We start from the raw sequence: 25,431 nt of genomic DNA on the forward strand, positions 1-25,431 counted from the left end.
GGGGGGGGGGGGGGGCAGTAGGGGTCCAACCCGTGGAGGCCGGGCTGAGTGCCGAGGCCAGGCTCCCCGAGCTCCCTGTTCTGCCATGGCCTTCTGAACTGCCTGCTCCGCCATGTCCTCCTGAACTGCCTGCTCCGCCATGGTGCCCCGAAGTGCCTGCTTCACCATGGCTTCCAGAGCTCCCTGCTCCGCCATGGCCCCTGAGCTCCCTGTGCCGCCATGGCACCCTGGACTGCCTGATCCGCCCTGGAGATATTCCCCGTGTCCCAGTCCTGCTCAAACCAGCATCCAGTGTGCCCACCCCCCCTCCCTGGTGGAATTGTTACGATGCGGGGGGAGGGGGGGTTGTGTAATGTCAGACTCTGTTCCATGTTTTGTGTGTGTTTTGGTCCCCATGTGTTTCTATGCCTATATTTGGTCCCAGACACCACGGGACTAAGCTGGAGGGAAGGGATCCTCCGTTGTCTGGAGAGTGTCCGGCCCTGAGCCAGAACCAGCCCGCCGGCCGCGCCGATGTCAAGCCCGCTGGCCGTTCCTGTCCTTATCATTTGTTCCAGGTGTTCCCCGTTTAGTTCTATTGATCCCAGGTGTGTCTCGTCATCCCCTCATCATGTCATGTGTATAAATAGTGTTATATTTTAAAATGTAATTTACTTCTGTGATGGCAAAACTGATTTCTTTTTTCTTTTTTATAGTGTCACATGATCCTTCAGAAATCATTCGAATATAATTATTTTCTCAAGAAACATTTCTTATCATCAATGCTGAAAACTGTTGTAATGTTTAATATTTTTATGAAAACCGTGATACGTTTTCCAGGATTTTTTGATCAATAGAAATTTCAAAAGAACAGCATTTATTTTAAATAGAAATCATTTGTAAAATTCTAAATGTCTTTACTGTCACTTTTGAATTTGCTATATCCTGCTGAATAAAAGTATTAAAAATACTTTATAAGTATTAAAACGAAAAAAAAAAAAAAATCTTACTGACCCTAAACCTTTAAATGGTAATATGTCACTTGATGAAAGGAAAACAAAAGAGTAACATTCCAGTCCAAAATGTGGATTAATTAGGGAATTAGGCCAGTAAAATGGCTTGTCCACAGTTGTTTTTGAGGGAAAGCTGACCGGAGAGATGTAAAATTGAATCAATGTACTGAGCTCATTCAAATACTGCATGCACAATAGAGCAACTAACAGTCAAATCTACTCATTCAATACAAGGCAAAATGGTCCACACAAAAGGTCAGATATGCACTTAGCCAGTGTAATGTGGCTTATGCATCCTCAGATTGTATTTCAATTTGGGATTTGTACAGTAAGAATTGATTTCAAAGGTTTTGAATAACGTAGCAATTATTGCTGACACGAAAGCATTGCGAACATTGTTACTGGCTCTCTTGTTACTTTGGCTCCGAAAGTTAGCACTTCCGCTGCTGCTATGGTAACTCATAGAAGCCCAGTACATTGCTCTTAGCAGCAGGGCTTTCAGAACAGGCTTCCGATCCGTTACACAATCCATCCGGGGCCAGTCACAGAGCTTTGACCTCATAACACCTTTTTTATTAGCTAGGAATGAAAGCTTCTTATGGAGTAAACACAAAATCAGACCATATCAGACGCTCCAGTGCTTGTGTCTCCTTAGTTCATTCTAAAATGGGTGCCACTTTTGACTTAGATTTGTTTATCTACAAAAATGATGCTTCAAGTAAAACACATGCTTTCCAGATGATGTAGTCACAGATGTCTAAGTGACATTTGAGTGCTTACTGGAAAAGTGATTACTTTCATTCAGAAAAGATGAATTAAATTAATCAAAAATAACATTTAAGACATTAAGAATGTTACAAAAAAATTATATTTCAAATAAATGCTGTTTTTTTTTTTACTTTTTTTTCAAAGAATCCTAAAAAAAGAAACATCAAAGTTTTTCAACATTGGTAATTAAAAAGAAAATAATATATATATATATATATATATATATATATATATATGATGTAAAGAAATTGAATGAGTTCTTTTTTCAACATTAATATAAAATAAATGTTTCTTAAGCCGCAAATCAGTATATTAGAATGATTTCTGAAGGATCATGTGACACTGAAGACTGGAGTGATAATGCTGAAAATTCAAGTTTTCCATCACAGGAATAAATTACATCTTAAAATGTGTTTCAATAGGAAGCTGTTGTCTTAAATTGTAACAATATTTCACAATATAGTTGTTTTTACTGTATTTTTGATCAAATAAATGTCGCATTTAAGAGCATAAGAGACTTCCTTTAAAATCTTTACCGACCCAAAACCTTAGATAGTATAGTTTGTTAAATAAAAACATAAAATCAACTAATATTAATGTGCATACCTAGGCATAGAACAAAATAGAAAGAAATACTGAATATTGAAAGACATACAGAAAGAATATAAATAGAAAGGTATATAGAATATTAACAGGATATAATTTTAGGGCTATTTTCGCCACTTTTAGTGTCATTGTTGTCCTAAGCCTCCATTCATTTCTTACTGTCGTATACACAGATTTTTTGGATATCATAGGCAGCAAAGAACACATCTATGTTACCTTCAAGAGTTCATCAGATAAACATAATTCACTAAATAATTACATGCAAACACTGGATTTGGACACATCTTTCTGCCTTCCTCCTTACTGCCTGAAAAACATAATTTTTCAGCTTTGTGACACAGCCACCTCATAAAGAAAAAGATGAATTGCAAAAGAGATCACATATTTGACTGTGTGACTGGTGGAAGAAATAGATTCATGTTTGACTCTTTAAAAAAACATGAAAGTCCAATCGGGCTCATGGAAACAGAGTGACCTTCTGCGAGAAAGAGAAAGTGAGAGAAGTGGAGCTTTGAGATTTTTTTCCTAATGAAAAGAACAAAGGCAGAGGAGTCCCGTGTCCTGAATTCTCATTTCTTGACTTCAGACGCATAGAGAGAATGAGAGCGAGCATGCTGTGGGTGTGACGGTGATGAGGCTCAGGCTGAGAGCACCATCATTATTCAGCTCAGTAAATGAGAGGAAAGGCAGGAGCTTCAGGCCTCTCATTACACAGAGCAGCAGAGGGCTCCGAGTGAAATGCGCTGTGGATATTACACACTCCTTCCTCCAGCGTGTCAGGCTACTCACCTCCAGATTCTGCTAGACTGGCCGGCAGCAGCCATTACCACCCTTGAGCTGGACAAGCCACACTGGAAGTGCCAAGTTAAGGGAGCCGAAACCAAGTCTGACTCAGATATTCAATGGAAAGAAATTCGAATGGTTTGAAAACTAAAAACTGAAGTTCACAAATTTCCTCTATGGGCAGTACGAGTCAAACAGCATATAAAACAGAACTGATTACTTGTGTAAACATCTGTATAACCACAAACCAGTAAAACACAATCAATCCAAAGCTACTGTTGGGGGTAACGCATTACACGTAACGTGAGTCACGCAATCAAATTACTTTTAACTAGTGAAGTAACGCATTACTTTTAAATTTACAACAAAATATCTGAGTTACTTTTTCAAATAAGTAATGCAAGTTTAAATGGTAATAAGCTGCTTTCCAATTTATTTTTCCAATTGTATTTTTCTGTCCTGTATCGAGAGAAATTAGGAGTGAAGTGCAGAGGCAGAGGCCCTTCTTTCAGCCTGAGGATTATTAATTTCACTTTTGGTGTGAAAGCGCTCTTACAGTTGCCAAAAATATACCTTTTGTGTTTATTTGCCAGAAAAAAAAAATATATATATATATACACACACAACTTCATAAGTGGGAAACAGGAAGTTTCCGATAGCACGTTGTGGCGGGAGGAGCAAACGACAGACACAGTGGGTGTGGCGTCAGGCCTCGTAGAGGCTTTTATTAAACAAAATCAACAAAGTGTCCAGAAATGGTAATAATGTGTCCAAAATAAATGGGGGATCTGGTGTCCTCGTTGTGCAGGGAAATGGTGAAGGACAGGTAGTGTTCAGGAAGGAGGGTTCCAGGTAAGGGGCGGAGTCTGGTGGCAGCATGCGCTCCCCTCTGAGGTCCTGGGTGGCGGCTTCTTTTCAGCTGCTTTTTCCCTGGCCCACGGCGCAGGAGGGGATTCCCCTGCCTGGCTTCCAAGGCCGTCTGCGGTGTCATGGGTGCATCCTTAATCTGGACCACGGGTCTAGCAGCTCACAGCCCTGGCGGCACAGGAATCCCTCTACGCACCCTTCCTGGACCCACGAGGACACCAGCGTGCATACACGGGGAAGAGACCGGTCTCTCGAGGAGAGGCGCGCTCTGCATTTAACAGGTGTGCCTCATCACACGCCGCCAGATCTGGATGATTCTGTGCCCCTCCTCTCTCACACACCCACTCCTGTCGGGAGCCTGGAGAAGGGCGGTGATTAAGGGACGGGGTGATGATGATAATTAAGGGGGAGGCAGCCGACTCGCCACAACGTGAAGAAAGAAATGCTTTACAGATCCATCACTTTTGCCACTCAGAAATGTTCACGCAATCATGCTGCACGTATCAGAAGTTCAGCGCTCCGACACTACATGTGTACCGTGCCCTAGCCCAACTGAACCACGCTCTGGTCCACCTCTTCCAACCAAGCCAGGGACGGCTAAACGAACCGCACCCGAGCGCGGAACAGAGCGATCACACTAGTCCAACAAACCGGGCTTTGGGGGTCAAATGCACTCGGGCACGGTTAAGATTGCCTAGTGTGAGTACACCCTTATTCTCCCGCATCCCGCACACACGAGTGTCTACCCGCCCGCACCTGCACTCGCCCATCAAGTGTTGTCCCAAGCCGACTCGCCACAACGTGAAGAAAGCGGAGAAGGGCTCTCACTCAGCACAGTGGAGTGCATCGTTTGGTTAACTTTGTGGTTTATTATTTTGAGTCGTTTGGGATGCGATAACACACGACCCTCTCACAATATATTGCTTTACAGATCCATCACTTTTGCCACTCAGAAATGTTCACGCAATCATGCTGCACGTATCAGAAGTTCAGCGCTCCGACACTACATGTGTACCGTGCCCTAGCCCAACTGAACCACGCTCTGGTCCACCTCTTCCAACCAAGCCAGGGACGGCTAAACGAACCGCACCCGAGCGCGGAACAGAGCGATCACACTAGTCCAACAAACCGGGCTTTGGGGGTCAAATGCACTCGGGCACGGTTAAGATTGCCTAGTGTGAGTACACCCTTATTCTCCCGCATCCCGCACACACGAGTGTCTACCCGCCCGCACCTGCACTCGCCCATCAAGTGTTGTCCCACTGCACTCTGTTACGTTGGGTCCCACGATAGTGCAGGTCTCTACTTGGAAGGTGCCTGTTATAATGTTATGATCAAGGCTCTGGACTCGGAGCATAACTTTTTTTCTATAACAAACTATAAAATATTTTCTATAAAAATTTTAATGCCCTGGCAGTGGGAAATAGCTTTGGTTTTATATTTAATTTGATTACATTCATTTTATAAGTTGAGATTTCCAAGAAATATTTGAACTGCTACTATGTAAAAGGAATACTGCTGTAAAAAAAGAACCTTATTTGTTTAAAGTGTTTGCAAACCAAATATTATTGCACTTTTGTTCATATAGCAGTACTTTTAAATGAAAAAAGTGCACAATACACTACTTTTGAATTCATTATTGAATTGTGTGCATAATAAGCAAGCCCATCCAAGATGGCAAAAAAGCAATGCAAAAGTAACAATGCATTACCTTTTACTACAATGCAATAGTAAGTAACACATTAGTTACTTTTTTTGGAGTAACAATATTGTAATGCATATTGTAAGTAACTTTCCCCAACACTGTCCATAACTACAGCACAGAAGACATTCACTGTTAAGCTGATTAAGATATAAAGTATAATAATAATAATATAATCATAATATAATAATAACTTGACCTTTTCTATTTTACAATAAATCCACAGTGGCAGTCAAGGAGCCCTAATAATACTATTACTACTAATTTAGGTCATTATATTCAAATTAGTTATTAATAAACAATATTAAATAATTAATTCTATAATACATGAATTAACAATATTATACATAAGGAACCATACCCCCTGTTCGCAAGTCCTAATTTAACTGTAATCAGACCAAATATTCTATTTTTAAATAGATTTATAAAATAATCTCTTACTGAATATTGTTAACAACTAACTATAAGATTTTAATCTTTTTATTAAAATCATTTTAGACCAAGTACAGCATGCTACACCAAAGAACAACTCTCAAAATGTCAACTATATAGATTGGTGGTGATTCAATGTGGGAACTTCTGGACTCTGAGCTGATCTACAGTAGTTGATCTGGCCACAAGGGCCACAGGCAGAGCCAGAACTTTTTAATCAGATTAAATGTGGCTGATGAGGTGTGGGTCAGTTCTCTGAGCCCTGGTGCTGAGCGCCACGCGCTGGGCTCGAGGGTTATCACAAGCTCCCCAGACGTGTTGATTGGAATCGGGCAGCGGGCCGCTCTGGGCCATGGGGAGGTTAGATTAGAAGTGCACTGCAGCCTGCACATAGAGCCTTCTGTTTTCATAAATGACTTTCTCTCCCCTGCAGCAGATCCACCAAAGTCCCGCTTATAATCAGATGCAGATCTAACTTCACCGCTGATGAAAGCCAACGGGACACACCGTTCCCTGTATTAACAGTGCAAACCCAGGAATCGTGAGAGTGGTTGTATTAAACTCACGGAATGAATAAAGCAATGTATTATTGTTGCAACGGTGCTATGGTTATTTAAGGGCAACACTGAGCATTTAGATGGTGAACCACCCTATTACTACCCTACCCAACAGCTTTTGTTCAAGGGTTTTAAACATTTTGTTGCTAAGGACCCACAAATATGATGAAATGAACTTGAAAAACAGTTATAATTGTATAAACATATTTCATTAATATCTTAAGTGTGCACATTAACTTTAAAAGCGTTAACATGCATTTAATATTAATTATTAAAATAAACATAAATAAAAAACTCTGATTTTCACAGATCCCCTACCACTCCCCATCACAGATTAGCTGAACTAGCCTGAAAAATACAGTTGTCATAATGTTGTATAAAACAGATTTTGGTCTTCTTTAGCCATTTAAGTAGATCTGAACTTGTATGACTAGAAATAGCTGCAAGGTGATGATGTCAAGAGGCTTGCACAGTCTCAAAATGGCACACAAATTTTGTGCAGAATTTTGCCCCGATTTGCAATCTAGAGGAGTTGGTGGTAGTGTCAGAAGTCGGAGCCAGTCTGGAGAATTTGGGCAGTTGGAGTTGACTGATTTCACAGAAAATCATGTAGTGGTCACAAACTCCGATTTTTTTAGCTTCATACTACGAATCCATCCAGTTATTAAACATGTTTGATATTTTAAGACAATTTTATTGTTTTGATTTGTCATGTGTCTCCTAGTAGTATTTCAAAATTGGTGTATCCTAGCCTTAATGGGACTATGGACAAACCTAGACTTTGAAAGGAAGCAGTTTCTCCAAGGAAGTGAGGCAGACATGAAGACATTGGTTTTGCCTGAACCCTTCATGCTGATCTTCCTGGGTGGAAGCAGATTCAACTGCCACGTAGTCAATGAACAGACTCAAGCGGCTCAGCAAGGTCAACCAAGACTATAATCCAATTAAAATTCCACAATTATTACAGAGCACATGCCCCTGTCTCTTTTTTGGTCTTTCTCCCAGCGTAGACAGTCATCTGATCGATTTATCCCCGCTTTGACCTTACAAGGCAAAAGTCTGGAGAGGGGAGGCCTTCAGCACCATTTCTCTTCCTCTAAAATAGGTCCAACTTGGTTTGGCTTGTCTTATTTTAAATGTTGTTTCCAATAGCTTGCTGTCTTTGGTTTGCCACAGAGAAACTCTCCTCCCCAACAACAAACACAGACATCTGCAGAGGAACCGCATAATACAAAATCACATCCTTCAAATGGCAATGGTCCTCCTCCCAATGGAACCAGACCAAGAATACATGACACACCAACAACAGCCAAATGTCTTATCAGCATTATCTAAACACACATCATAAATTATAATCCCACGGCCTGTAATTGCGACAAGGCCCACGCCCGAATCAAAACTCAGACTCCCTCTTTAATCAGCCAGAAGATTTAAGCGCAACATGTTCTCACGGGCAAGAGAAAGTGCTGAGATCTTGATGGCTACGCCACTGTGGTGCTCGCGATGAATTGGGTGGGTCTGTGAAAAGTTTTAAAGACCGTGAGAACTTCATACATTACTGCTGTTGCACCTTGTCTGGTCTACAATAGAGTTTCGACCTCCAGAAAAGCTGAAATAAGATTTTTTTTAGAGGACAGAAAAAGACAAATAATCCCTGAGCTCTGCTGTATGTCTCAATGAATGTGATTTTATGCCATAGTGAAGCTTATAATGACCAACGATTTAAAATTGGGCAAAAATTTCTCCAACTAAATGTAAAGAATCCGATCGATGGGATTCATACCTGAGAATACCCTGAGCCATATGGACAACAACATTTAAATAATAACACGGCTTCATGCTCTCTTTTGAGTGATATTTCACCCAAAAATACAAATTGTGTCATTATTTACTAACCTTCATGACATTCCAAACCCATATGTCGTTTTATACATTTATATGCAACTAGATCTTGTTCTACTTCTTTTCAGTCAACTGATTGATTCAATTCTCAAATCAAACTGAACAATTTGTTCATGCATCAAACTGATTCAAATCAGAATTCAACTAGATTTGTTCACAGCAGTTTGAAAGATGATCATTGCATAACATCTTAAACTTCAGTCTGCTTTTTACAAAATACTCCCACGACTTCAGAAGACATGGACTATAGCACATACATCTTATGGACTACTTTAATTATGCTTTTTTTGTCATTTTTAATCTATGAACTATGTATGGACCTGTTTTGTTCCACAGTATAAAGAAAGTCATACAGGTTTGGAAAGACATGACAGTAATGAAATACATTTTTGGGTGAACTATCCCTGTAATTTTTGTCTGAGAGACTGGAGCTTTTTTTGTCTAGTTGACAGCATATTTAGCTTCTAATTTCTTTATGTTGAACAAATCTTCGCCCAACAATAATGTTTATTCAGCACTACATCTCGTCTAACAAAACAACACCACATTGTTCATTCTCTGCTTCTGCTATCAGAAAAATGTGAAAAACAATGGGTTAGTGCCTCTATTGATGTAATAAATGGAGCTTTCTTGCATTCCTAGACACATCCCTGGCTTCTCTGAAATTCTCATTTTGTTCAGACTAAAGAAAAAAAGAAGCCTACTATCAACATAGCATCTGAAAGACTTCCCTAGACAGGGCATTGTCCAAATATTAGTTGTACTTCCACAGTTGTGCTGAGGTCAGCGAGGGAAAAAGAAAACTGTTCTATCACCATCTCAGGAACCTAAAAGCGTCCATTCACCTTCATTACCATTCCGGGTATTTTTGTAACTTGAGGATATGTGCTCAACAAACTGAAGCAAAATTCACTGAAGTATATTTCCACTGTTCCCTGGCCAAGTTAAATTAAGGTTATATTGCTTGGCACACCATTGTCCCCATGTTGTAATTTAAACGTGAAACAATACACAGACACAAAGGCCTTTGAATTAACCTCCTCTGTGGTAGTCTCCCCAACACCGGAGACGTCAGCATTTTTCCCCAAATATGTCAGGACAGGAAGCAAAGATGAGAAACAACAGGCTGACCAACCAAAACAATATCTAAGGTTAGACTTATTCATGACATATGGAAGAATGATACAGCTGGAATCAATTACAAAATATTAAATGTAAAAGCAGAGTATTGGACGTCCTTTTTAAAAGGGCAAATTGCAAAGTTGAAGTCGTTATTATAAATCAATTGACTACTTCCTATAATTAAATAACTAGAAGGCAGAAAAGAATGGGAAACCGTATCACTTTAACCCAGGTGAATTATGCCCAAACGGCAGACGAAAACTCATCGGTAGCTATCATCAGCCAGACGCCCCGCTTTGATCGTAAGTGGCCGTGACTGTTTCACCAGATAGGGTGGAAGCACTATGACATCACGCCTGAGTCAGCATCAAGCTCACCTTCAGCGATAATTCACGCTGGCTCATTCTGCACCTGAAAACCCACCAAGGGCTCATTTACCCTCTGGCTGACAAGGTGAGACAGGAAGAGGAGGGTTTGGAGGAAGTTAGTCTTTTACAGCCTTCCCTCTTCTTTGATGCCCTCCGTTCTCCCTGTGATAATGAACTCACGTTGAGCGCTTGAACTCGGTCGTTCAGTCATGCGTGTTGATGCCGATAATAGAGCGTGAGCGATTACTTCACGCACGTCTGGGACTCAGACTCTACAGATATGGCCGAACAGGCCAGGTCGGTCAGAGGAAGAGACGGCAGAGTGTCTCCTCTGCACTAGCTGTGCATTCCAGTCCTGTTAGGCAGAGAAAAGGTCCCATTAGGCCTGTCTGGGAAGGTAATGAATACCCGCGAGGTCGTGACCTCTGTTCAGACATAGTTACATCATCATCAGAGGGGTTACAGAGGCTCCACATCTGCCCCTGAAGCTGCACATGCGAGGGAGAGAGGGAGAGGATAACAACCCTCATCTGTCTTTATCACTTTCTCTCTGACGCTCTGTGATGTAAGGCGTTTTGAAGTGAAGACCGATTGCTGGTGTAAAACAACATGCTGCCTGAGACTATAAACAGGAGTGTGGGGATTAAACCGTGCTGCTCTGATCCTCTTCGAGATAAATCAAGTCTGCTGAAACATTAGTAGAACTTTGCAATAACTCAGGCTTAGTTTGTCAACCATCATGTTCTATATTTAGATGAACTACTTGTTGGCCTTTCTGACATTTTTATTGATACAGAATGGTCAATGACGTATACGAGTATCCAAGACAAAGAAAGTTGTTACAGTTTAAATACACAAACACATTTCTAGGTCCCAGTTTACTCTCTAGGTACTGTGCTCTATATACAGTAGTATGCATGTAATCCGGATATACTATATCCGCCACATTGTTGTGCATTGTGCATTGCAGTTATGTCATTTCGCTGCCATTCATACCGTTTCGCCTCCCATATAGAATGAGTCTGCAAAATTAGATACAGTCACTGCATTTATAATGATAAACTTTTAAATCATTTTCAACAAAAGCTTGAATTCAATGACTCTAAAAATGCCATGTGGTCTAATCAAGTAAATCAAAGTAACAACATTTTCCTTTCCCCTTTATTGCTGATAATGTGGGCCTTCAGAGGTCCTCTCTGAGATCACTTACCATTTTATATTCCTTTTTAAAGGAATTTTTATTCAGAAATGTGCACTAACTGCAAGACTAAATTCTAACTAACTAAATAAATAAAAGTCGCTTAAGATGGGAGGTGAGCTAACATACTTCCCCCACACAAACAGGATGTCTGTTGGACTCACTTGAAAAGCAGAAGCTGAACAAGTAAGTCTTCCATGATCTGCTGCAATAATCTAGCTCAAAGGTCACTTATTAATGGACTGTGGTCCAGATCCAGAGCCAAGACTGGTTCCATCAGGACAGTGAATCAATTATCATAAATGTATATAATTATAAACATAAAACATTTTTTTTTTCTTTTTTGAGAAGTTGAGCATCTGAAGCGGAATATATAATGAAAACATGCATTTGCACAGTAATCATAAACACAGGAAACACTGAATCAGGTTGATATTTCTTCCACTTGATGATTCTCACGCACAGGGATGAGAAAGTGCGTGCTTATGCTCTCTTAACTTTACGATAACAGTCCAGTGTAGAGTTGTTTATCTAATTCTGTCTGGCCTAGCTATCACACAGGTTCACTTTTAAGGCCTTACTACTTTTGGAATAGTGTACAGTGTAAGTTGCAGTTAACAAACATGGACATTTTTTACCTCTTCAATAAGGTTTGGAGTCTATCACAAAAAAATTTAAACAATGTGGTGAAGAAGACATCCTGAATGCATTAGAGCCAGTGCAGAGCAAGCTGGAAACAAATGACAAAGCCTGCTGTATATGAGTGAGAAACCTCTGAGAAACAACAGCAGGTTGGTTCAACCGCCTCAGTTGCCAGAATGCGGAAAAAGGCCATTAAAGTCAATTAAGAGGAAAATCAGGCTGGAAATGAATTATCCAGCCCTCTAATCACATCATAGCCATGTGGTGATCAAGAGGGCAGATTATCACTCGCAAATTACTGCAGAGTTCAACGGCTCTCCCACGGGTGGCCATTTTGTTTGAGGTCAAGGTTTCAAATTCATTGAAAGAACAACAGTCAACTACCTTAAAAACTAAAAGTGTGTAATTTTTTCACTAGCATTACCAAACCAAATTTGCAAATAATAATGTTTTTTTCAACAGGTTGGCTGAACATTCCATCCATCCGTCATTGGTCAGTCAAACAGTTCTTCCCTCAAACTCATGTCATTGGTTGTGCCAGATTTGTGGAGGTTGGGTTGCTCTTATTAATATTATTATTATTTTTGCATATTAAGAAAGTAAAGAAGAAAGTATTGTAGCGCATTTGATACTCTTTATTAATTGCTTACAGAAGTAATTCAAGTTAGTGCCAGTGTGCACCTATTTCTGCCAGCGTGTTCCTTCTATTAATGAATGAGAGAACAAAACAGACTCATGAATGCAATATGTATATAATTTAACCAAAGACAAACACGTTCTTTCATTTTTTCATCAAAAACAAACAGAGAAAACGGTTTCATTGGCCCCAGACAATTGCCTGTAACCATATTGAAAAACTTATGCAATAAGCTCTCTGGTTCCTCATTGAATAACCAGCCACAGATGTTACATAGTAGACAGTAGCCGTTTCGTCTATCCATTGTTTAAGCACAACTTAGAACAAAGATATAGATTTCCCCTTCAAGAAAATCTGAGCGGCACTGACAACTCAAACTCAGATGACAGCCACGGGCCTTTCTCAGGTTGCTTTACTGGAAAGTTTTCCAGAACCAAAATGTTTGGAGTTAGAAACTCTTTGGTTTTGCCCATGTTGAAATTTGATCTGATCAAACATTCAAACTGTGTTTGTGGGTGGGTGGTCTGAGGGCAATGAATTCACAAGCTGAATTCATTACCTAGAATAGCCAGACAAACTTCAAATGTTTTTTTTTTTTTGAGTAACATTTAAAAAAAAAATCTTTAAGTCTGAATGTGTATAGGCTTTCAGACTGACAGACAGACAGATAGAGAAACGGATAGATAGATGTCTGTGTACGTTGCGTTCATTCGCTTTTTGATTTAATGTTGAAAGTGGAAACATGAGAAAATGATACCTTTTTAAAAAAAAAGAAAGAAAAAAAAACAGTCCTGATTTTTAGTTTTTACGTTCAGGGGTAGAAATGGGTAAACATCTTGAATATTTGATTTCCACATGTGGGCGGTAATGAACTGTCCCTTTTCTGCTGATTGGTCAAGCAAAGATCAAATGGTGCCATCATCAGGTGCAGTTTTCTCATGTTCTCACAGACAGACAGACAGACTGATAGATAGACTGACAAAAAGACAGACAGACAGACAAATTGATGATAGATAGATAGATAGATAGATAGATAGATAGATAGATAGATAGATAGATAGATAGTGAAAAGTTTTAAAAAGGAACTTATTAACTTATTTGGATCTCAGGTCCTGGTGTCCACAAGACCACACAATGTCCCATTTGTCATTTTGTGGTCATGACTTCACTCCGCACTAATTCCCAAATGGCACCCTTAGCCCTCGCGGCCCTCCTCCCAGTCTACACTCGGTCTGACTTCTACAATCAGACGAAAGCTACACAGCCACCATGTTGAATCAGCATCAATTTCCACCTGGCTAAGGCACTTGTGAGGTTTGTTCTAAAATTGATGATAGATAGATAGATAGATAGATAGATAGATAGATAGATAGATAGATAGATAGATAGATAGATAGATAGATAGATAGTGAAAAGTTTTAAAAAGGAACTTATTCTTCAAATTGGATCTCAGGTCCTGGTGTCCACAAGACCACACAATGTCCCATTTGTCATTTTGTGGTCATGACTTCACTCCGCACTAATTCCCAAATGGCACCCTTAGCCCTCGCGGCCCTCCTCCCAGTCTACACTCGGTCTGACTTCTACAATCAGACGAAAGCTACACAGCCACCATGTTGAATCAGCATCAATTTCCACCTGGCTAAGGCACTTGTGAGGTTTGTTCTAAAACCCAATGCGTCTGGACATTTAAAGGGTAAAGTACACCAGACCCTCCTGACAGCCCTCCAAATCTGCACGTCTGGCTTCTAACTCCCTGACGTTACTGAGTTTGGGCAGCAGGGTGGACGCAATGGAAGAGTTTACTGACTTATTAGGGTTTCCCTAAGTCTAACGTCTCTCTCTCTGCTTTAGCTCTGTGGTTTGTATGGCTCCCAGAGAGGAAAATATGACAATGGTTGGCTGGGGGCTGTGGCAGAGCAGTCATTCCAACAGACAGGAACCTAAACGCTTAAGCTGCTTATTGTTAAAGCCCTCAGCTGGGTCTCATGACACCATGTTGCTAATTTCGATACCTGCTTTTACATTCGAACTGGGATTCAGAGCCAACATCAAAGGATCACATCACATCCTGTCCCTCTTATGTCCAAATCAACCTTGACTTTGTAAGAGCTGCTACCAGGATACGCACAGCAGTAAGATCTGAGGTCAAAAACCTGCTGAGGAAAATGGGAAAACACACGAGGGACGGACCGCATCTTGCTCAAACCACAACTGAAGAAACCCAGTGAAATCCAGCACCCGACTGGAGCATATTAAACAAATATTCTCCGCTAGTATTTCAAGGAAAAAAAAATCACTACTGGCGATGGGTTTAATGGAAGTGTGACTTGAAAAAATAAAAATGAGTTACGGGAAAACTATATATTTTTTAGATATTTTCTCATTGTGTGAATAGGAGATGCGGCTGTTGACATGTGCTGGAGATGGATCTGGATTGGAAAGGAAACAACGGCTGGTCCTCAGAGCAAGAGTGAGCCAACTTTGACAGATTTGTGTGGTTAGTTTCTCATGGACTGCATCATTCCTCTCAGGGGAAACGAGAGTGAGTGAGAGAGGACAGTGCTAGTAAATACCGCCAGCGTTGACTCCTATCCCTCATTAGGACTGTAGCAGTTAGGCGGCAGTTGGAGCATTATCATACCAACTTTAACTGCCTTACAGGCCCTATAAACAGTCACAAGACTACCATATATATTTTTGGATGCTATTTAGACGCCTCTCCACGGCTCATCGGTTGCCTTCTCACGACTGATTCCATAAAGAGAGGCCTTTGAAAACATGAACACCCTTCCTTTTTAATCCTGAAGCCCATTTGCTTGAATTTTTCACTTGGTAAAAATAGTTTATGGAGACATTAGACACTGCAGGCAACACATAACATAATTGCGTGCTACATAGATGGTGTGGCGTGCATCTTATCTCAACATCTGAGGAATGAACAGCACAGAAACCGCAAGACAGCAACAGAATTTGCCTTTAAGCTTTTGAACTTCCTGTTTGCTATCTTCAGACTTCCATATAAATGTATAATACACTTCTGCATTTATTATGCATTTATGCATTTGCCAGGCTCTTTCATCCAAAGTGACTTGCAGTGCATTCAAGGTATATGTTTCCTCAGTATGCGTGTTCCCTGGGAATCAAACCCATGACCTTGGTGTTGCTAGCAACTGAGGTACAGGAATGATTCCAAGATGGCACAGGATCGTGGGTACAGGTACCTTCTGGAGGACACGCATTTGTTCTGTTCCAAAACCTAGTGAGCTGCCTACGTAAGCAGTATTTTAGGGCTTCATTTTAAGGCATTAAAGTCACACTCCCAACATGAAGAGGCAGCATAATTATACCGCCTACTAAGATACTTTGTCTGGCTAGATTCTAAGGCAGCATCTTTCTTGTTATTTCATCTCAGCTAGCCTTTAATCTAATTTACACTTGTTAAGTTTCTTATGCTCAAGGCTGAATTTATTTGATAAAACAGTAATATTGTAAAATACTAATATGATTAGGGTTGCAAGGGGGTGGACAATTTTTGGTAAATTTATGGAAACTTTCCAAAAATTTCTGAAGGTTTATGAAAGTTTCCAAAAAATCCTAGAAATTCCCAAAATTTCTGGAATGTTTCCAAAATGTACCTAGAAATTTCCGCCTCTTTGAAACCCTATTTACAATGTAAAATAACTGTTTTTACACTTTAAATGTAATTTATTCCTAAGATGCAAAGCTGAATTTTCAGTAGCCATTACTACAATATTTAGTGTCACATGATGCTTCAGTAATCATTCTAATATCATGATTTTGTGGTCAAGAAACATTTCTTATTATTATCAATGTTGAAAATGGTTGTGCTGCTTATTATTATGGAAACCATGATACTTATTTTTTTGTTCAGGATTCAAAAGAGCAGCATTTATTTGAAATAGAAATCTTTTGTAACACTACAAATGTATTTTCTGTCACTTTCGATTAATTTAATGCGACCTTGCTGAATAAAAGCATTAATTAAAAGAATATCTTACTGATCCCAAACTCTTAAACGGTAGTGTATTATTTCATCATTTTTAAAAAATTACTTTCCCATTTAATCTATTATGTTAAATTTTGTATTATTTGTAATCATTCTCCATACTGTTCAGTTTAATTTTCTCATTAAATAAAGGTAAATAAGTGCATCCTTTGTGAAGAAAGCAATCCCAGAATGCACTGTGCCAAGCTCAGTGGAGTTAAAAAAAATGAGATGGTGGCCAAAATAAGATTTAAGAAATACATACATTTAACTAAATAATGAAAAGCAAACAGTTAGTCAAATTAAAAAGAACTATTTTTGAATGTGCTATGTTTTGTTTATGCTTACCAGAGTATTATCAACATGCTAACATCAAACTCTTCTATGTCTGATAGGATGCTTCCTTAGAAGACAAGTTCTTAGGCAGTAGACAGCGAGGCAGCTCACTGGGTTTTGGAACAGACCCATTTTTTTGTCACAAATGCCAAGCCTTAATTTCATCTGGACGTCAGAAGTCCTCACAAGTGAACTTGCAGTCACTGAGACTACACCACAGTCATGCCTGAGCAATGCAGTCACTGAGCCAGCACAGAAATTCATGGAGTGGTCGAGCGGTCATCAATCAATGTCTATACACACTCTATATCAACCCTACTGCAGTCCTATAACACACTTACACAGAGCAGTGATGAACCAGTAAACACTGCGACGCTTCGCATAAATACAAAAGAAAAAATAAATGGTTATGACATCAGTGGTAGGCTCCTCTGGCAGAGAAAAGCTAAAACATTTACTGGAAATCAGGATTGTGTGTAAACCGATTAGCTTGTGTGGCAATAGCTGAACGGTTCTGGTTCTGAAACAGCCCAACAAAACAAATCCCAATCCGAATCTTTTTCCATTTCTCTGTGTTTACCAGGAACATCCTTGCAGGTTGATATAGAGTGAGATATGTACAGATATGTCCATAAAAGGGCTAAATCTGAAAGCAGACGAGAGGCAGCTGTAACAATAGGCAGTCATAACGTGTCTGTCATGAGGAGTATTATTTATATCCGTATTGTAGACTACATCACAGTCACAGAAAAGGGTGTGGAAACTTCTGTGAATGTCTCTCCAAGATTGTGTGTGTGTGTGTGTGTGCGCACGTGTATTAAGCCACAGGATATGGTGAATTCTCTCATGTTGCCTTCAGGCAATCGTCATCATTTCCACAACGCAATCATCAGGCCTGTAGGTAGTTCCAAACCATTTCACCGTGTGAAAACTGCTCACACGTTTCCTCTTATGCAAAAACGGCGGCTGATAACTTTGTTTTGCTTTGACGTAGCGAGTGTTTGTTTCCTTCAGTAGCTGAATAATTAGCACTGAATAAATAGATAAATAAGCACAGACGAGCAAATGAATAAATGCAGTGTCGACCTTAATGAGCAGGCTCGTTAGATTGGGTGATTGCTGTTTGGAGTTAGTTTAATTCGATCTGCCTCTCTAATCCCACAGCCTGCGATGCTTCATTGTTCACCGCAGCTCTTACAAAAACAGACGCTAGCTCATTTGAATTTGAGAGGTACAACTATTGATCTCACACAAAGGGAATTACTGTGTGTTCAAAGAGAAAACAAATTATGCTGGTTTGTCCCAATCCTAATAAAGAAAGGTGTTGATGCATTTGGTGGAAGTTTCTATGACTCTTGATTAAGAATGTTAAAGTCTGTATTGCTGAATTGAGGCAGTATAGAGAGATACTGAGGCAATTATTCACTCTGATTAAGGGAAAGGTAAAAATGGTGTGAACGCAGGGTGCAAAATCAACTTTCCAAAATCAACTTTAGACTTGCGCTAATGCTTGGCAGTCGTTAATTTGGGAACCTACATGATGGTGAGAGTGTTTTATTGGGTGAGGTGTGTGGGTTTGATATCTTACTCTGTGCTGGTCGTACTCTGGTCCTCTCCGTCGGGCCTCCAGTTCCTCATAGGCTGGAGCTGCTCCCTCTCTACGAGCCTGAAGATACTCCCTCCTCAGCTGCTGGATACGGTCCATACTGCTGCAAAAACACACAATCCACTTAGCTCAAATATTAAATTAATGAAAAAATGTGTTGCTGTGGCATAGTGGCTAAAGATCTGGGCTGGTAACCAAAAGGTTGTAGGTTCAAGATTCCAAAAGCAAATTCAATTTAATTAACAATAAATAATCACAATAATTATATCATCCAGTCTTTTACTAGCTCTACACAGATAAATAACATGGGTGGGGGTTGGCTTACTTAGTTTCAGATACAGCAAACATATATGATATATGTTTTTTAAGAGTGTAATAAAATAGCTCAACTTTTAAAAACATGTCAAAAGATCCTTGTGTTTAGTTCCAATTAGTGAAGCTCTATCTATCCCTTGTGACATTTGAACCTGCAATCTTTTGCTTACAACCCAGATCTTCAAAGACTAGGCCCCACCACCCCCTTACATCCGCACACAGTCTCCTACGCACCAATACTATTTCCCAACATACACATTTATAGACTTACAGTCGTATGCGCAAGATAACACACAATCTCCAAACCCCGGCCCACTCACACCCATCCAGAACAAAGAGTCACTATCGATCTGACCTATACATCATGTGATGGATAAAAATCCAGAAGCCCAGTATATCAGGCTGTTGATATGTCCGGATTGTAGCCACTTGAGGAGGAGGCAGACTTCGGTCTGGTATCCCAGGCTACGGCTCTGTCATCTGCACTTATCAGAAACAACAAGGTGATGACAACTGAGCTAAAGCAGACAGAAACACTCAATACTGTCACAGATAATCAACAGCCCTTTGTTACAAGCCACTTCAAATCTAGCCAGAATCACATAATCACACACATACAGAGAAGATTCAGAACGATATAGTCATTTAAGAAAAAGAGCCTCTGATGCAGTAAAAAAAAAAACTCCACAAAAAATACAAAATATGAGTTAAATGTTATAATTTTTTTATTTTTTATTTTATAATTTAAACAAAAAATTCTAACATTTGCACAACCTCATGTAATTTCAGGCCTGTATGACGTATTTTCTTCCGTATAACACAGAATGAGATATTTAGCTATAATGTTCAAGCTGTTCTTTTCACTATCATGGAAGTGAATGGAGATAAAATGTAAAGTGAATGCTAACTCCAAAAAGCACAATAAGAGTATCATAAAAGTTCTATATTTTGATTTTTTTTTTTTGTTTTGGTTTGAAGCCCTATGATAGCATTGTGAGAGGAATGGACCGAAATGTAAGCTGTTTTTACTTAATATCTAATGTGACAATTGTGGTCCCCATTCACATTCATTTTATTGCAAAAGAGCAGCTTAGACATCCCCTTTTGTGTTCTACAGAAGAAAATACGTTGAAAAAGAGATGAGGATGAGTAAACGTCAGAAATTTTACTTTAAATTCTATAATATTAAGATTTACCTTGTATTTTGTCGTGTGTAGTGTTTTTTTTTTTTTTTTTACTGCACCAGGGGTCTTCTGCATCTTTTTCCCCAATGTTCATTTTTGGGTGAACTATCCCTTTAATACCATTCTACTTGTCCAAAGCTCAATAAACATCTCTGCTTTTCCAGACACAGCAAAATGACGTGCTTATCAAACGTTCAAGAGGGGAATGTGTGATATTTCTCCTGCTCAAATATTGTGCTGTGGCACAGAACTGTGGAAGTGTGACTTGGGAGATAAAGTCCTGTCAGTCATCTCACAGCTTTCCAACACACAAACACCAAAATCAATCTCTCAGCGCTCGGCTAACACAAACACAACCTTTTCACAACTGTTGCTTCCCATTGTCAACACACAGAGCCGAACAGCCATGTCCACCATCTCAGCGAGGGGTAAATGCAGCGATCAGACGCTGTGGGTGAGAATCCTATCGTAAACTTCACACATCAGACAGTCATTTTTCAGGGCATCAACCCCCGGGGGACAAAGCCAGCTGTCTATGTACTATGAATGTGCAACTGAAAATAAAAGGAAGATGAAAATGTGAGGAAAAAAGGGCAACACAATAAGTTAAAAGCCTGTATGCTCAATAAAGACACTGTTTTGATGACCTAAATGGGATGAAGCCAACAATTACAATGATACTGTAAAATAGAGGAAGCACATTGTTGAACTAGCATAGAAAAGCAAACACTGTCTCAACTATAGATACGCCATAATAAAACGGCAATAAATTAAATTTCTACCCTGATGATCTGAGTTGTTTTGTCCTAATCAGCTGAAACTGACAGGCATCAAGACATTTTGCTGACAGTCTAGTTTTTATTTTTGCAGTCTGTGAGTAGCCCCGCCCACCACCATAGATCATTGGTTCCAGTGTTACAATTGTTATTTAAAAGGAAAATAAAAACAATTAAAAATCATTTTTGGTAATGGAAATAACACTAAAATTAAATATAAATATTGCATTAAGAACTTAAAGGAGTCATATGACGATGCTAAACATAACATTAATTTGTGTACTTGGTGTAATGCAATATGTTTACGCGGTTTAAGGTAAAAAAAAAAAAAAACACATTATTTTCCACATACCGCACATTATTGTTGCTCCTCTCTTTCCCCCGCCTATCTGAAACGCGACAATTTTTAAAAAGCTCATCGTTCCGAAAAGCGCAGTGTGCTCTAATTGACCAGCTATCCAGTGCGTTGTGATTGGCCGAATATCTCAAGCGTGTGACAGAAATGTTATGCCCCTTATCATATTTGGAAACACACAGCATCTCCATGACATGGCGACTCTACGACTACAATACTACAACAAGAATAAAAGTTATGATTTCTTTCTTTGCGTAAACATTTGGGCGGTGTAATGCAAATCGTCCAACACAATGACATAGACATGTGGGGGCGTGTTTAAATGAGGCGTTTTAGGAAGGCGTGAACGAGTCTTAACTTTTATAAAGAATATCTCTTTGGGTTTGAGACTATAGTTTGTGCAACTTTACGGATCTTATATATGCACAAGCAGTTTGTAATACTCCAAAGAGAAAGGAAAAATTGAAATACTGTGGAAGTAGTACCAGGAACTGTGGGAATATGACAGTGAGTAAATTATTAAATTTTTTATTTGTTTTTGTTTTTTTGGGTGAACTATCACTTTAACTAATATTAAAATTAAACCTTATTGTAAAGTGTTATCCTGAAACAAATAAGTTGAAGTACTATAACTAAAATAAAAAATAAAGCTAAATAATTTTTTTTTAAATAATCATTAAAAAAAAATCATGAAAGCCCATAACAAAATTACTAAAACTGAACTAAAATTAAAATGGGAAATGTATATAAAAGCGAATTCAAAATATTAAAAAAATAATGTAATTGCATATAAATAATACTAAAATAACACTGATTGGCATCACAGATGAATTTGAAACATTTTACATGCAACACAGATACATTTTAAACAAAACAAAAAAAAATTACATTCACTATGACAAATAAATGTAAATATGTGCTTACAGAGTGAAATCTCTCCCTGAAGAAAACAGACTTGTTTTCACAATAAAACTACAACTCTACAACTAGAGAACAAGTAGTACTTTCATCAAAAACAAGTGTAGGCTGACCACTCTACAAAATTCCCTCATTCTCCCTTTAGACGCAGAACACCAAAATTCAATTTACTTTTTTTTTCATGTTCCTGACCAATCAGATTAACTGAGAGAGAGAGAGAGAGAGAGAGAGAGAGAGAGAGAGAATGGGAAATGTATATAAAAGCTAATTCAAAATATTAAAAAAATAATGTAATTGCATATAAATAATACTAAAATAACACTGATTGGCATCACAGATGAATTTGAAACATTTTACATGCAACACAGATACATTTTAAACAAAACAAAAAAAAAATTACATTCACTATGACAAATAAATGTAAATATGTGCTTACAGAGTGAAATCTCTCCCTGAAGAAAACAGACTTGTTTTCACAATAAAACTACAACTCTACAACTAGAGAACAAGTAGTACTTTCATCAAAAACAAGTGTAGGCTGACCACTCTACAAAATTCCCTCATTCTCCCTTTAGACGCAGAACACCAAAATTCAATTTACTTTTTTTTTCATGTTCCTGACCAATCAGATTAACTGAGAGAGAGAGAGAGAGAGAGAGAGAGAGAGAGAGAGAGAGAGCGAGAGAGAGCAAAGAGTGTGTGTCAGCGAGAGAAACTTGGAGAACAGAGGGTGAATGAGACAGTAGAGGGATTAGATTAAGACAAAACAAATTAACATGTCTTTTATAAAAGCTCGTTAGGCAGACAGCGCGATTGCCAGGCATTCCAGAGGGATGAAGCTGTGGGAACGGGCCAGAGCGCGGCGACCCGGCGGCCACACGCACACTCCAGCTCCCGTACAGAGCACGCTCAACCCCGGACAGTGAGGTCTCAAAACAAACAGACCAACACACACACTCAGGAACACACAACAAGAACGGTCCCACTGCAGAATAATAACACAGACCCCTAAAAAAAAAAAAAAAACTGTCCGTCCTCTCTCGCCATCATGCGCTGTCATAAACAGGCTTTTTCATCTGTTGTACTTTCAGGAACAATAAAGATTTGTGTGACTCAAGCAGGCCTAATGTTGCCGCTGCTGCTGCAGTCCCGGAGGTGCTACTGGGAAGCACGCATTCAGATGCACACAAAAACACACAAACACTCATTTCTCTCACGCATTTCACATTTTCCTTCTGCTTTGCTTAGCCACACAGCGGACCATAACAAAGCCAGCTAAGGTTGTTTCCAGTCTCTGTCCAACTAATTGAAACCACATAACATATCTAACAATCTGCATTTACAGATATAAAAAACATAATTAACACTTTGTTAAATGTATGGTTGTCAATTGATTAAATATGAAATGTTAACATGCTGTTTAGCTCTTTTTCAAGAAAACTGAATTATGTGCAACATTTTAGTTTTGTCAGTGCATGAATGACACCGCAAAACATATGTGCATATCTAAATAAATTTATATGTCTCAGAACAAATTAAAAACAGATTACATTTTCTCAAATTCTGCATCAAAATGCACACTAAATGCATATCTGCAACACTTACAATAATAATAAAAACATTTTCTGCACTTCACAGACTTAATGATTCTTGTGAAAAGATGTTTTAACTTTACTTTTTATGTAAAGTTTTTTGATGACAGGGTTATTATAGTTAACTAAAACCAAATCCATAAAAAAACGTTAATGGAAATAAAATAAAAAAAGGTAGGTCTCAAGTTATTTAGTTTAACTTAATGTACTAAACAATTAAAAATGTAAAATTTCAAAACATTAATAAAAACTAATATAGTATGATAGTATCTCAATAACACTTTTCAATGCTAAAACAAACAAAAAAACTAGAATATTAAAACGGACAAAGAACATTTTTTACATTTTGTCTGTAATATCCAATGTGATGTACAGGACAGTGCATTTAACGGATTCAATACATTTTTACAGTAATGTTTTTCCTGGGAATCAAACCCCTGACCGTGGAGTTGCTGGTGCCATGGCTCTACCAAAGCACACCCAAAAGACAACATGAAATTAATACATATTATTGATCCTATTGTGCCATGAATTAATTATGGGTTTTTCCCATTGTTTTTCCCAAATTAATTTGGGAAAAACAACACATTACAGAAGTTCAATGAGTTACGAATGCAGTTTCATATTCACTTCAGTATCAGCCATTAAAAATAGCCAGACACACACACAACACAACACAACACACACACACACACACACACCAGCAAACCACAGAAATGGCCCCCCACATGGGAGAAACGCTCTGAGGCACCAGGGCAAGAATTGCAGTGCGGCACAGATCGGGGTGGACAGCAGCAGATCAGACAGACAGCAGCTCATACGGGGGGCAGACGCAGAGTTATGCCCCTGTTACAACCCTTCCATTTTTCACTTCTCAATCTCAGTGATTGGAGAGCTGAGAGAATAGAGTGGGAAAGTGTGGCAGCATCCATCTTCTCTCCACCATACTCCCTCACGCCTACTTTACACAATTTATGAGGCACATAACACACAAGAAAAAAAGAGAAAGAGAAAGAAAGAGAGAACAGGAGATGAAATCACATGCAAGTCTTGATCTCGTATTGATTGGAACAGTGAATAGGGCCATAAAATACTAATACATAAAATATTATGACCTTTTACAGCTAAATTGAAATTCGCTACGATGGAGAGCGATGGTATTATGCATAAAAACCTGCTGCGGTAGTTGTACTTCACAGTAATGGTGTCTGAAATGCTGTTGATTTCTTGAGTGTGCGAGTCTTTGTGGGACAACATGCTAAACTGCAGGTCTAGACCAGTGCATTAATTCATGTCATGCCATTAATTCAAGAATAGCAGGGTCGTGACAACAAACTTAAGACATCGCCTTCCAAGTCTTTCTGGTATGAATTCTTCTGTAATTATTAAATATGCAGTATCCTTATATTAAACCTCATGTTTAAAGACATGGAATATGTATACTTAAAAAATAGGAATCACTCTAGTATAATTTAAAAATGAATAAATTGAGGGAAAATTTGATTAAAAATGGTGAAAACCTAAACAGACATGGTGACCAGCTACATGACCTAATATAGATATATTTGTACATCTTACCCTAAAATTAATTTACATTATCACAAAGGATTGTTTTTTGTTTCATTATTTTATTTTAATTTACACAGGTTTTTTTTTCTTTCTTAGAGCACACACTCTCACCAATTAAAAGTAAATCAATTATAAATACTATAATGATTAATATTTAAAGATTTTTGCACCCTAAGTTAGAAGAGTGCAGTGATT

At 38.8% G+C, this 25,431-nt stretch overlaps 1 protein-coding gene across 1 annotated transcript in view; it reads right to left on the reverse strand.

Moving 5' to 3' along the window:
- LOC107596538 (partitioning defective 3 homolog B-like) overlaps positions 1–25,431 on the reverse strand; it is a 93,252-nt gene that overhangs the window by 54,201 nt on the left and 13,620 nt on the right. Inside the window, exon 4 of the mRNA XM_016287293.1 lies at positions 18,510–18,630. Within this exon, the coding sequence (XP_016142779.1) occupies positions 18,510–18,630 (121 nt within the window). The remainder of the gene's footprint in view (positions 1–18,509; positions 18,631–25,431) is intronic.

Source organism: Sinocyclocheilus grahami, unplaced genomic scaffold (genome assembly GCF_001515645.1).
Source record: "Sinocyclocheilus grahami isolate Dianchi unplaced genomic scaffold, SAMN03320097.WGS_v1.1 scaffold220.1, whole genome shotgun sequence".
Lineage (NCBI taxonomy): Eukaryota > Metazoa > Chordata > Actinopteri > Cypriniformes > Cyprinidae > Sinocyclocheilus > Sinocyclocheilus grahami.